This window comes from Nomascus leucogenys, chromosome X (assembly GCF_006542625.1).
Source record: "Nomascus leucogenys isolate Asia chromosome X, Asia_NLE_v1, whole genome shotgun sequence".
Taxonomy (NCBI): Eukaryota; Metazoa; Chordata; class Mammalia; order Primates; family Hylobatidae; genus Nomascus; species Nomascus leucogenys.
In genome coordinates, this window is record NC_044406.1 from 74,216,068 (window position 1) to 74,230,469 (window position 14,402).

General features: G+C 35.1%; 1 protein-coding gene across 2 annotated transcripts in view; it reads right to left on the minus strand.

The window, feature by feature from the left end:
- The window catches only part of POF1B (POF1B actin binding protein), a 103,593-nt gene that overhangs the window by 60,710 nt on the left and 28,481 nt on the right, over window positions 1-14,402 (minus strand). For both annotated transcript variants that reach the window (XM_003269016.4, XM_012498739.2), the window contains exons 5-6: window positions 12,525-12,626; window positions 7,852-8,034 (exon numbers count right to left, since the gene is read on the minus strand). In XM_003269016.4, coding sequence (XP_003269064.1) covers window positions 7,852-8,034; window positions 12,525-12,626 — 285 coding nt within the window. The remainder of the gene's footprint in view (window positions 1-7,851; window positions 8,035-12,524; window positions 12,627-14,402) is intronic.

The following is a 14,402-nucleotide window of genomic DNA, read 5'->3' on the forward strand; positions in this document are numbered from 1 at the left end:
TATGCAAAGTTATTCTCACTTCCTTTTGGTGTGTGAGTGTGTGTTTCCAGTTTGACATTCTTCTTTTCCAAACCAATTAAAAACAATGTAGGTGGTTTGGGTTGTAATTTTATAATGAGTATAAGTGACTGAATCATAACATTTGAACAGCGTAAATTATTCTTTCTCATGGGAAAATAAAATGTATGATATTTTCTTGTACTACAAAGTGAGTATCAAGAATTTGCAAACCTTTTTCTCATAAACAATGGGAATTCTGCAACAAGGGCTCTAACGAGAGCTACAGATCAAATGCTAAGAGTTCCAAGAAGAAAACCTAACTTTCAGCTGTATGAGAGAGGTTGTATGAAGAAAGAATCATCAAACTATGACAACTGATTAGGTGTGGAGTGGCAAAGTAGACAGAACAGTAAAAAAAGATGTTAAATATTAAGACTAGTAAATAAAGCACTGGATATATCATTAATAGATGAGAAAGAGTGAAAAGCTGATATGATTCGTTTGAGATGACTGTGGGACAGTCAAGTAGAGATGTCAGTTAGGCAATTAAAAATGATGCATTGGAGCTGAGAAAGTTTTGGGTGTTGTCCATACAAAAGTAGTAGCAAACGTCAAGATTTTATATCATGTTGTCAAGGGATAGAGGGTAGAGAAAAAAGAACGGGGACTGTATTAGTCTGTTCTCATGCTGCTGATAAAGACATACTTGAGAATGGACAATTTATAAAAGGAAGAGGTTTAATGGACTAACAGTTCCACATGGCTTGGGAGGCCTCACAATCATGGTGGGAGATAAGGAAGACCAAGCCATGTCTCACATGGATGGCAGCAGGCAAAAAGAGAGAGCTTGTGTGGGGAAACTCCCTCTTATAAAACCATCAGATCTCATGAGACTTACTCACTATCACAAGAATAGCATGGGAAAGACCTGTCCCCATGATACAGTTATCTCCCACTCGGTCCCTCCCACAACACATGATCATTCAAGATGAGATTTTGGTGGGTACACAGCCAAACTATATCAGGGGCCAAGAACACGTCCTTGGAGAAGAGGTCCAGATGAAAGAAGAAAGAAGTGCCTGAGAAGAAGCCATAGAAGCTGCAGTACAGTATAATGGAAAGAAAGATATCAAGAATAGAATAGATTAGCAGTGCTAAATGCAGTAGAACTGAAACAAAATGAGGGGCAAGAAAAGTAAGTGGGATTCCGCAACTTGGAGGTCAATAAAAGCAGTTTCAGGAACATAGTGAAGCTAGAATCTGGTTTGCAGTGTTGAGGAATGTGTGAGTAGTGAGAATATAGCATCTGAGAGTATGCCTCCCTCCTTTGGAAATTTTTCAGATGAAGGGAAAAAAAGAGATGAGATTATAAGTCAATAGAATGGTAGGGTCACAAAGGGAGTCACCCTGATCACAAAGTTAGAGTCTTCATTCTTGAAGATCGAAAGAATCAGAAGTTTGCTGAAGGTATAGAAAAATTTTTCAGTAAAGTGGAGCATTGAAGGAATTCATGTGGTGAACCAAAATCGTGGTCCCTGGGCCAGTAAAGTAGCATTAGGGTAACCAGGGAACTTGAAAATGCAGATTATCAGGCCCCAGCAATCTGTCCTTAAATAATTCTTCCAATTGATTCTGGTGCCCACTAAAGTTTGAGTTCCACCATCCATTGTTAGTAGAAGGCAAGGCTACCTGCAGAGAGGGAGACATCAGCAGTGAGACTTGCAGTATAAGCAGGGTGGGACACATAAGAATTAGACATTGAAGACTGGTAATGAGTTGATTAGAATCAATTAAAAAGGCTCTTTAACAATGGTGGGAGTCCAGAAAGACCGAGACAATCTGTACTAGACTAAATTGGTTTAGTCTGAAGACTTTCTCTAGTATACAAAGAAGTCAAAATCTAGGGGCACAGAAGGTGGATGGCAGCCTACACAAAGCAAAGGATCAGCAAAGTGATGCCAGTAAAAGGAGAAGGGATTCTAGCAAGATCATTGCTGAACTGGCTGACAATGGAAACCAGTGTGGCTTAGAATTGAGGGCTGGAGAGTTTGGTGAAGGTGACGTTAAACAGAAATGAGAGAGTAAGAGACAAAATAAGAATGTGATGGCAAGAGAAAGAGACATTCAGAATCCCAGGTTAAACAGTTTCAAGTGAAGATATAAATTCAAGGACTGGCCAAAGGCTATGTGAACTAAAGATGTAGAAATGAAAAAAATTGAGAGTGAGGAAGAACCATGAAGACAGTGTGGGAAAGGGTACTGATGTGGGTGGCGAAGTTCTTATAGATGATTCTAGATTCAGCAGGAAGTGGAGAGAAGATTGTAAGTTGGCTGATGAAACTGTTGAAAGACAGAGAGAGTGACCAAAATGTCAGTAGAGAGTGATAATTCAAACCAAGGCAGGTGGTGTATATGGATTACAGAGTTTCTAGGAGAGTAGAAAGCTGATAAGGGATAATTGATCAATAGGAACCAGAACATTTGTGTATTGAGAAAAGAATTAACAATAGATACACAAAAACCAAGCAAATGAAAAAAATTAGAGAATTATTAACACCAGCAAAAAGTTGTGCGAATAAAAGAAGCAAAATAATACACAATTTGGTTCAGCAGTACATGATATTTTATAGCAATAATAATATAAACACTGAACACTGATTTACCAAAAATAAATGGAGATTTAACTATATTGGGAGGATGGAAGGGATGAAAACAGTTGGATGAGAGATTAATTAAACCTTTGTGTGTCAGAATTATCAACAGATAATATATAACACTGATAAATCAAGACATAGCAGCATAAGTATATCCATACTATAAGTTTATGCATACTAAAAATACATGCATGCCATTTAGCTTTATATATAGCTATTTAGCTAAATGCAAGTAAATATCACAAGACGAAGCTAACAATTGAAAATGATTGGCCGGGCGCGGTGGCTCACGCCTGTAATCCCAGTACTTTGGGAGGCTGAGGCAGGCAGATCACAAGGTCAGGAGATCGAAACCATCCTGGCTAATGCGGTGAAACCTCGTCTCTACTAAAAATACAAAAAATTAGCCGGGCGTTGTGGTGGGCGCCTGTAGTCCCAGCTACTCGGGAGGCTGAGGCAGGAGAATGGCGTGAACCCGGGAGGCGGAGCTTGCAGTGAGCAGAGATCACGCCACTGCACTCCAGCCTGGGTGACAGAGCGAGACTATCTCAAAAAAAAAATAAAATAAAATAAATAAGTAAAAAAAATAAAAAAAAAGAAAATCATTGCCTCTGGGGATCAGCTCTGGGTGGTGAAGAAGGTAGGGACAGGGAATTGCTGTTTGTGATATGTCTTTTACTACTATTTGGCCTTTTAAACTATGTACATATATTACTTTAACTAAAAAACTAATTTATAAAAAAGCAAATAAGTAACAATGTGTTAAAAAGAAAGTTGAGTTTGCCATAAAACAATAGTTCTAAAAGGTTTCATAGTAAGAGGCTGCAGAGGTTGCAGAAGACGGATAAGGTTGTGTTGGGAAAAGATAGGCCCCAAATGGACACTAATTAAATTTGTGGAAGCAACAGCAGGGGATACAGGTTTACATAAAAGGCACTCATTTTCAGTAATGGGATTGAAGAGGGCAATAAACATGGAGAGGAACTTGAGCCACCTGTTAATGAGCGAGGGGATAGACAGAACTGCTGAGTTTATTGAACTAACCAGCCCTGAAATTCTATCATTGGTGAATGACATGTTAAATAAACATTATAGCGAGCTTCCCAGAGACCTGCCAGAAAAAGCACCTGACACTAAGATCTGATTTTTTTTGTCAATTCATTAAAGGCATCACATTACAAATTGGAGTATTTTTCACTGGCAACAGCACTATCCAGGTGATCAGGACTGTTCCCTTTACATCTTCCCATGACTACAGAAGACTTCCCTGAATCCTTAAGCCAAGTGGAAGAGAGTTGCACACACACTATATACACTTATTTGAATATTTCTTACAAACACCACCTATATGACAACTTGTATAATGAGTTCAGCTGAGCTTTTCCCTGTCATCAACAAGTATAAAATTATCTGTTCCTTGCTAATGACAGGAAAATGATCACAGCATGCTATCCTTAATTTCTTCAGGGAAGTACATGTAACTTGTAATGTTTTGAATTTGAAATCAAAAGGGTGATATTAGTAGGGAGGACCATGGACAATGTACATAAATTAATTTTATAAAAATATTTTAAAGCCACGGTTTTAGATATCTGATTTTGAAAAATATTTTTAATGCCTTTCACTTTGGGGAAAGTACTTTAAAGGTGATCTAGTTTCATCTAAAAATAGTCTTACAATGAAACTAATTTCTTATATTGGTGATTTGAAGCATTTGCGACCCAGAGTTGGGGCAAGAAGATCAATAATCAAACATTAATTTCAGCATCTGCTATGTACTTGACACTAGGATAGGTGCTTTACATATTTTATCTCATTTAATCCTCTTGTAGGATATATTGTACATTAAAGTATGATTCTTCCCCTTTTAGAGATGTAGAAACTGAGGTTCAGTCCAGCTAAGTCTGTTGCTGAAGATCATACAGCTCAGCAGGATCAGGTTTTATAAATTCAGATAATTAAACTGAATGCCTGTGTTCTATTCCTCTTCACGACGTTCCTTCCAAATTACAGTTTAACTCTAAACACAAACTGTGAAAATGGGTCCTACTTTAGTTTTAAAAGAGCCTAATCTATGTCTGCGCATCACTCTTTAAAGATACTCTTCTACCCACGTATCACTACAGAGGACATGTAAACATCAAGGTGCCTAGGTGGAAGAACTCCCTCCTTTGTCCATGGGATCTGCACAAGCAGGTTACCCTGTCATCACTCTGAGCAAGAATGGACCCTGTTACAATCCAATGTTACATTACAATCCAATGTAATCTATACAAGTGAAATTACTAACTCTAAGCTTCCAATAGACTGGTGCTTCCAAGGGCCTATTCTATTTTCAGCAGCACTTCAACTTTATCCTTATAAAATATTGAAAAAGCTGGGGGTGGGGAGCTGGGGAGGGATAGCGTTGGGAGAAATACCTAATGTAGATGACAGGTTGATGGGTGCAGCAAACCATCGTGACACGTGTATACCTATGTAAACAAACCTGCACGTTCTGTACATGTATCCGAGAACTTAAAGTATAATAAAAAGAGATGATCTAAAATGGAAAAAAGCAGAATTTAATAAAATTAAAGAAAAAATCCTCCAGCCTTTACAGAAGCTACATAGAAATCTCAAACTACAGTATGAATAATAAAAAAGTGATACATTAGTTACCCAACTCCGCCCCTTTACTGAGTAGACAACATATAATCTAATCAAGTGTATTATTAGATGTACTAAGCTGGGGAAAGAATATCATAACATTACTGTTGCCACTGGACAAAACTCTTAATCCTGTCATACAGTTCCCATCTCTGATAATTGTCCCTCCTACCATTTCTATTGTCATTATTCTACTTTGTTTTACACCTAGACTATTGAAATAGCTTCTAATCATCTTTTATTTGCAAAGTTTTCTCCATTGATTTTTTTCAAGTTGTAGACTTTGTAGTTTATAAAAACTTTCCAGCACATATTTTTATTTAGTATTTTATGGATGAGGATGTTGCTGAGAGATTTTGTATTACTAAGAACACATAGCTTGAGAGGAACAGACTTAGGACAAGAACCCAGGTCTCTATACCCTGAAACTAGTCTGCTTGCTATCACCAATACCTTCCCTGTGGCAGACTCTTCTTAACCAAGGGTGTTCTTTATGTTTATACTATTGCTCAAGGACTCTCCACATAAATGACCCAAATTCAAGGAGGAACTATCAATGGGCTCTGGAGTCAGCCTACATATGTATAAATCTTGGCTTTACCGCATGCTAGCTGTATAAGCCTTTGCAAATAATTTAAACTCTTTGAAACTCGGTTACCTTATATGAGCAATAAGGACAACAATAGCACCTTCCTAATCTGATCATTGTAAGAAGAAAATTAATCAATATGCTAGCCATATCTATTAGTATTTTCCTACTCAGCAACCTTCACTCACCCTCCATTGCCTACTAAAGAAAGCCCAAAGTTTTTAAATTAACACTTAAGAATCTCATGACCTGGCCTTAATGTATCATATTAACACTACACCATAATACTCCTTGTCACATGTCTTTCATGCCATACAAATCAAACCCCTAACTTCTTCTGAAACCCAGAATTTACTTTCCCAAATCCATAACTTTGTTTATGTGATTCCCTCTTCCTAGGATATTATTTCCATGCAATATCACAATACCATATATGGAAATTCTGCCCATTTTTCAAAGCCCAGGTTAATTACTTCCTCAACACAGCCTTCCTTGATCTCTCAGCCAAAATTAATTTCTTCAGTCTTTTGTTCCCAAAGTGTGTTGTTTTTTCCTCTTTTATGACTGAAAACACTTTGGTTTGTATTATGCTTTTATATGTGCCTGCCACTTTCCCCTATTAGAGGAAACTTAGGCAAAGCAAAGTTAAGGATTAGGTTGAACTGTATATAATTGTTGCTATTATACCAGTTTCAGCCTACAAAAATGACAATTTCAAATGATCTAATCTAATAAAATGGCTCTTTTATGGTTATATCTAATGCACTTAAGGTAAATATTCAATACCTCCTGGATTGTATTCTATGAGTTATTCTAGAGGCCAGTGTTTCTGTGCAGATATATAGAAGAAAGACAATTTTAGGCTTTTTTCTAAATTACAAAATTAAAAAAAAATGTAGAGATAAGGGTCTCACTATGTTGCCCAGGCTTGTCTTGAACTGCTGGCTTCAAGAGATCCTCCAGCCTTGGCCTACCAAAGTGCTGCGAATGCAGATGTGAGTCACCGAACCTGGCTCTAGGCTTTTCTTAGATATAAAAAACATGGATTTTAAATCTTTTGTAGTTCTTTTTGATTAATGTGGCCAAAATGTATATTTCAAAATTTCAGTTCTTAGAAATAATCTCATGTATATTTAATATAAAATAATCAAATTCTTATGTGGGCTGGCTCCTTCTTTATTTTTTCCTGTTTTCTTTTGTCTTTTAGTAAGAGGTGCCTATGAAAGAGGTCAACTGGAGATCTAGAAAAATACAAGTGATGGTTGATTCCCCATTGTTCCAGTTATTAATGTTAGTTTTAGCAACATACAAGAAAATCTTTTTTCCTTCAACACTTGTATAGCAGATGTTTACAAGATTCCAAAGTTTTCATAACATAAATTAATTACCAAGAATTGTATTACATGAGATTTCTCCTTAGCAACTAAGTTCTAGTTTCTATTTTGTCAATGTGATACATAATAAAATCTATACATATTTTGACTTGATTCTCAAGTCAAATAATATATTCTTAAAGAAGACATACAGAAAGTATGTATATATTCTCAAAGAAGACATACAGGAAGTAAATACCAGTTTGTGAAATGTGACCACTAAAATCATCTTAGATAATATAACTCCCAATTTATTGTTCATTTAAATACCATACCTTGTGAAAATATTTAACATTGCACAAATGTTGGGCCCTTTTTAGAACTGAAGATCAGTTACAAATTAGGTAATCATTAACCAGTTCATAACTAACCTCATAGATTTAATGTCTTAATGGACCTAAATTGTTTTGTCTTCTGAGAGAAGATGGGAAGATTTGTTCTAAAAATGCTATGACAAGGCACAAATACCAGTGATATAACTTCTCAGTATTTTGATGAAAATTTAATGGGAGCACCTGCACAGTGGTATGAGAAGAGTTCAACAACATTATTTCAGTTTGTTAAGGAATCAGCTGATTGATCTTACCTGCTCACGAATGTGGGTTGATCCACTACGGCACAGTTCATTTCCAATATTTGTAGAAATCGGATCATTTCCTGTGATGGCTTGGATTTGCTGGCTAGAATCAGGTTGTTGCCAGTGTGCAGAGTGGATGACCTGGGGCTGTTGGACAATGTGATGATGGCATTGAACCTGAGGATGGCACCCCTAAGACACATACACATGCCAAAAACAGCCACTTAGGATAAACATTACTAATCAAGAAAAACAACTGGAACCATTTTTTTTTAACTTAATGTTTTCTTTCACTATAATTCAAACCCTAGGATTTATAGTTTTCACTAGTGATATTTTTTCAGTTTTTTTCACTGGGCAAATTTGTATTGAATTCTGTTTTTATTTGATCAGGTTGTCGTGACCATCCAAATACTTATGTAGATTGGCCAAGGCATTGCATGTTCTAATTAAATTAATATTCCAGCTATACTTAACACTAAAAACATAATGAATATTAATATTAATATTACTTTGATGATTCAGTAGGCACTTCAGAATCTAATTACATAAAACACTATAATGCCAAAGATATAGGTAAATTTAAAATTAAAAAATAATATAGTGATTTTCAATGTCAGGAAGCATATTAGAATCACAGTGGGTGAGGAGCAAAGTTCTTATCCTTATGAAACTTAAGGATAAATTTCTTAAAAAGATAAAAAAAAAAACAGCGACTGAAACTTCAGACCTAGAAAAAGTGGATTCTAACTCTGATTTTATCACTAACTCTGATCTTGAGAAACTGTATATGCAACCTTTATGAGCCTCCGTTTTCCCATTTATAAAAGTGAAGATGGTACATATTCCATAGGGGTGCTATGAGGAGTAAATAAACTAATGTCTATAAGTTGATTACTACAAAGTAGGTGAGTAACAAACATTATTATTATGATCACATCATCATCATTGTCATAGTCATCATCAACTTTATCATCATTTACCCTACTAATTTTGCAGGTGGAAAAAAATCTCTGAGGTCTAGAAAAGTAAGATAATTTTCTCATAGTAACGCAGCTAATTAATGACAAACTTGGGACTGGAACTCATGATTTCCAGCTTAGACTTCTTTTAGGATATTAAGCTGAATTTGCACTGACTTCAAGATATTCTGGAATTTGTTGTTTTTAAACTAAATCTTTGTTATCTGCTTATTTGTCATGGCTTTTTTCTGGTAAGTATAGAGCACAGACTAAGAAAAGATACCTAGTTATTTTAGTTTGGGGGATTTCAGGCATACTTGAATTTGCTTTCTTATCTTGTGATTATTCTACTTCGATAAGAGATCTGGAAGCCTGTTTTCAAAAGAAACATACTGTATTTTGAATCACAGTTCTGCATGTATGAACATACAATTAATTTTGAAAGTAAAAATGCAATGCACTATATCCTTTTGACTATGGAAAGTTGGCCTATATTAATACAGTAAAACACTTCATATTTTACATTTTTATATGAAACAATTTTCAAGCTATATTAAATGAAAAAAGTACAAAAGAATGAAATAGTATTCTCTTTCTGCTGTAACATGTTTTAAAAGTGACATATACATTTACAAACATATATAACTGCTTTGATATGCATAGACCAAAATAGTTTTAAGAGTAGCTGCTTCTGGGAAGAGAAACTGGGGACAAAAGTGTCTGGATAAGGAGGTTTATTTGTCACTCTATACCTTTTAATGCTCTTTTTATTCCTTTATTCCTTTCGATGTTTTTTATACTTTAAAAATTTTCCATGTATAAAAATTACCTTTTCATGTATACAAAAATATTTTGAAAAACTGAAATACATATAAATAAACACATTTTACAAATAGAAGTTGCCTTGATAGATACAGAGATAATAAAGGTTGTAGAATAAGTTCATGCTATCATTTTATCTAGACTGTTTTCAAATATCACACTTTGTACATATACTACCACTAAAATCTTTATAGTTTAGGAATTTTGGGGGTGAATGTATGTTACATTATTATTATCTTTTATGTTACAAAATATCTTCATATACTGGAATGAGGTAAAATTACACTGATAGTCTGAGATGACTATCACTCATTGGAGAGCTTGTAGGCTATTGAAATGGAACCTTTCCTGAAGGAATAAAACAAAACAAAACAGTATGTTCCTCACAAAGCAAGTTAGGAAACTCTTGGAAAGCACACATCACTAGAGAGCAATAAAGAAATCAAAACCTGTTTCTTAAAAATCTTCCTTTGTTAATGTATCAGTTGTCTCTTGAATAGAACACTGACATTCCCATCATCTGGGATGCCTTGCAGTCTGAGCCCATTTGGTCTGTGAACCATTTACTGGTACCCCTGAGGTCTTAGCAGGTTTTCAGTTTTCAATTCTTACACTAAAGTTCTTTTTCTAAAGCCAAATGTTCATATATTCATCATATTTTTAAAAGATATAATAAGCTGAATTTTTAAAGTACAGAAAGATCAAACATTTCTGATTTGTCATATTGTTTTTCCTTTTTGATAGAGTAAAAAGAATTATCATGAGTACAAATCATACGAATTGGATAGTTATCTTGCACTTGGCACCACTTTACCACCCTTCCACTACAAAGATCTCTTTTTTCTTGAATATTTCTCATCTCCTAAGAGCTAGTCCTATTTGATTTGGTCACATGTGACGGTAAACAGGTTCTTCCAGACTCTGGCTTTACTCAGATTGTCCTAGTTTATCTCCATCACTGAGGAAACTAGTAGGACAATGCAATTGCAGTTTGCTCTATCTGCATGGTTCCTTTTACACTGGGCAGCTTTCATTGCGGTTCCCAAACTCCCAAACTGTTTAAGTAATTAATAAGAAAAAGTGGGCATAAACAGGTAAATATTTGAGTTAACAGTAAATAGCAGCAGTATTCTCTTAAAGGAGCTAGTCTTTAGTTGTTTCAGCTGCACAGCAACAATGTACAAGATATTCAATCTTTTACTCTAGAGTCCAAGAATTAGAAACACTATTTGTTCTCTTTAAAACAAGAAGCTAGAAGCAGCATGAAATGATTTGCCTCTAACATTCCTTACTATTTAAGACGTGTCAAAACTTATTTTTTGTAGCCCAGTTGGATAAAGGACAGATGTTAGAATTTGATTTCTTATAAAGGAAAACACCCCTTGAAGAATAGGTACATTTCATGAAATTTTTTCTGTATCATAATGTCCAGAAGTATTCTGCTGCTCCTCGGTAAGAAAAGTGTTCAATACATACCACAGCAAACCCATCAGACTATATCCAGCTTTCCAAGCAAACCAAAATGTTAAAGATTTGCATGTTTATGATTCTGAAAGTTTGCTTCATTTTGACTGGACACAAGTAAGTAATAATCTATTAGTTCCTATGAATCTGGTAACAAATGTCCACAAGTGCTCATAAAAAATAAAATGAGTTCTTATGCCAAAAAGTTCAAAAAGGAAAAGCTAGAATTTTTTAGTCAGTTTGATTTGTGTATGAAAAAAATGATTTTGTTATCACAACTGATTTGATAGTGTTTAACTGCCTATTATGGGTCGAATTGTACTCTCTCGCACCCAAGATATGGTGAAGTCTTAACCCCAGTAACTCAGAATGTGACCCTATTTAGAGACAGAGTCTTTATAGAGATAATCAAGTAATTAGGATGGCCCTAATAAAATATGACTGGTGTCCTTATAAAAACGCAAATTTGGACACAGAAACAAACACGCACAGAGGGAAGATGATGTGAAGACACACAGGAAAGTTTCCATATGAAGACGAAGTATTGGAGTGATGCATCTACAAGCCAAGGAATGTCTGAGGCTACCAAAAGCAAGGAGACAGGAATGGAAGAGTTCCTTCTCTGGCAGCTTCAGAGAGAACATAGTCCTGCCAACACAGTAATTTCAGACTTCTGGTCTCCAGAACTGTGAGACAATAAATTTCTGTTGTTTTAAACCATACAGTCTGTGGTACTTTGTTGCAGCAGCCCTAAGAAACTAATACACTGCCCTAGTTCAAGAATGTCCAACAGACAAGTCCTGGACATTGGGCTGGACACGCTTGTATGAACTGAGAAGAGCAATATGAAACCTCCGTTGGTTATAGTAACAAATCTGCACGAAGGACTTGTGGCTCTAGATGCCACGGAATTACTGTGGCTTTGCTGCAGTTTTATACTTGGTCTGTCGATTTGAGCTTAACAGAATTTTTTAAATGTACTAGAAGCTTTAGTTTTCTAGATCTTTTACAGTATATGGTATTTCACATATCTGTTCTTATGTATTGTTCATTTAAAATTCATTCTATATTAAAAGAATTAGAACAAAATTATAATGTTTTAAATTATGATTTTTGTTGGACCAGTTTAAAGAAAAACATACAATGCATTTGGATATCTTTATTAAGTTCAGATTCTGCCATTAATTTTCTATGTGACTTCACATATCCTGGTTTCAATTTTCTTTCAGTAAAATGAGGACAATAATACTTTGCATGAAAAATGGGTATGAAAGTATTAAGAATGGTATGAAGGGCTGTAGATATCATAGCATATTATAAGTCATGGTGGTCTTGCCTTGCACTTCAGAGTTGAATGTCACTTGAGCTCTATTAAGATACTCACAATTCAAAATTATATACTTAAAAACAAGTTTTAAAACAAATATTACTTACCTGATCAGTATTTAGCTTCTCTACTTTTCTTATTGTTTTTTCATAAATAACGTTGTTTCCTGGGAAGAAATGGCTTCCTCTTAGGAATTGAGACAGTGGTTCCTAAAATGATAGTAAATTATATGTTTTGTTTTGAAAGTTATCTTTTCAGAGTAACCTTAAATTAGGCAAATATCCAGTGTCGAATAGGCTCTGAAGTACTGGCTGACCTTAGGAAGAGAGTGGAATGACATCCCAATAATGTTGGTAGATGCAAGGAAATAATAATAAAGGTAGTTCCCTTTATCAAAAAGAACAATCTGGATTTCTCCTATTACATTTTACTAAGCCTAATAACGTCTTTTGTGGAGATTGGTGGAGAGTGGGAAAGATAATTTTCTCTCTTTTCCTAAAGCAAGATATGATGAGTTTCCTTTGAGTTAGGCAAGCATGAGGTCAATCTCATTTAAATTGGGTTCACTGGAAGATTTCTTTCTATGCAAAAATATTGTTGGAGAAATGCAAAATAAACATATTTCAGCACGACTAGGCCACAAAGTAGGTAGAACTATATTAAAGATTTTTTTCTGCAACTCAATTTGAGTGTCCTTGAATTGTACAATTCTTAATTGTAATTATAATCAAGGCTAAGACTCTCAGAACAACGTATGTTTTGAATATTAAGAGCAGAGTAGAGGCTTTAAGAGCCACTTTATCTCCATATATTCAACTAAATTGCTGTAAGATTAGCTGAGTGCCTAGAAGATGTCAGGCAATGAAATATAGGCTGGTGACATGTCCAAAATCTGAAAGAAACTGGGAAAGAGCTAATAAGAATCAGACCAGGAGTCTAAAATAAATGTCATGTGTACCATGTTCTTTTCCCTTCCTTTGGTTTTCATTTGAAGTCTACTTGGGTAGGGAGATCTGGTGTTGTTTTATTTGTTGTTTTTCTACAAAACAAAATTTGCATTCATTTATTTTGTGATATAGGGGAATACTATAGAAGACCACATAGGCAAGCCTGTTACTGGTTAATGTATTTAAGAACATTTCAAAATCAACAAAACGTACTAGGACTTTTGTAGTCTGCTATTGTAAATACCCATAGAGCAGCTGGACCAAAACACTGATTGTTTAAAAGGCAAGATGCTCTTGAATCAAAAGTTATATACTTATTGTATTCAAGTTTGAGCAAAAGGTGTTTCAACCAAATGTTCCTTGGGGACTTTGGTAAAACAAATATATAAGTGACGAAATCTGACTAGGTGATGAAGTATTAAATCTAAAGCTTGATATATTTAGAAAGACTTCCCTAGAAGGTATTTTGTGTTTGTTTGTTTTTGCGAAAGAGCCCCTATGGTAGTTATGTGCAATCATGGAACACATGCTTAAGTGCTTGCTATGCACAGTGTACTTTGCTACATGCTTTGAGGCATAAAACGTAAGTCTGACTTATTTTATTACCAAGGGCATTTAATATTGATCAGGATTCATCAAACTATGGTAAATAGCCTGTTTTTATTCTGTTCTCAAGCTAAAAATGGTAGTTAGATTTTAAAGGACTATAAATAAAAAACAAAGGCCAAGGCCCTATGTGGCCAGCAAAACCTAAAATATTTGTTATCTGTTTCTTTACAGAAAAATTATGCCAATCCCTGATCTAGATAATATATGAACATAAGCATATATGCAAAGTAGAAAGAGACAAATGCCTTTACATGTACAGAGAAAGAACTTACAGGATGGAGTTCAGAGGAAAAAAACTGAGTTCCAACTGGCGGTGCCCTAGTAGAGTAGCTGGATTAGGTGGCATTTGAAAGAAGATTAAAGTGGTCTTTGGATATGAGAAAATTGAAGAAAATGGTATTCCAAGTGAAGGAAACAAGACAATTAAAG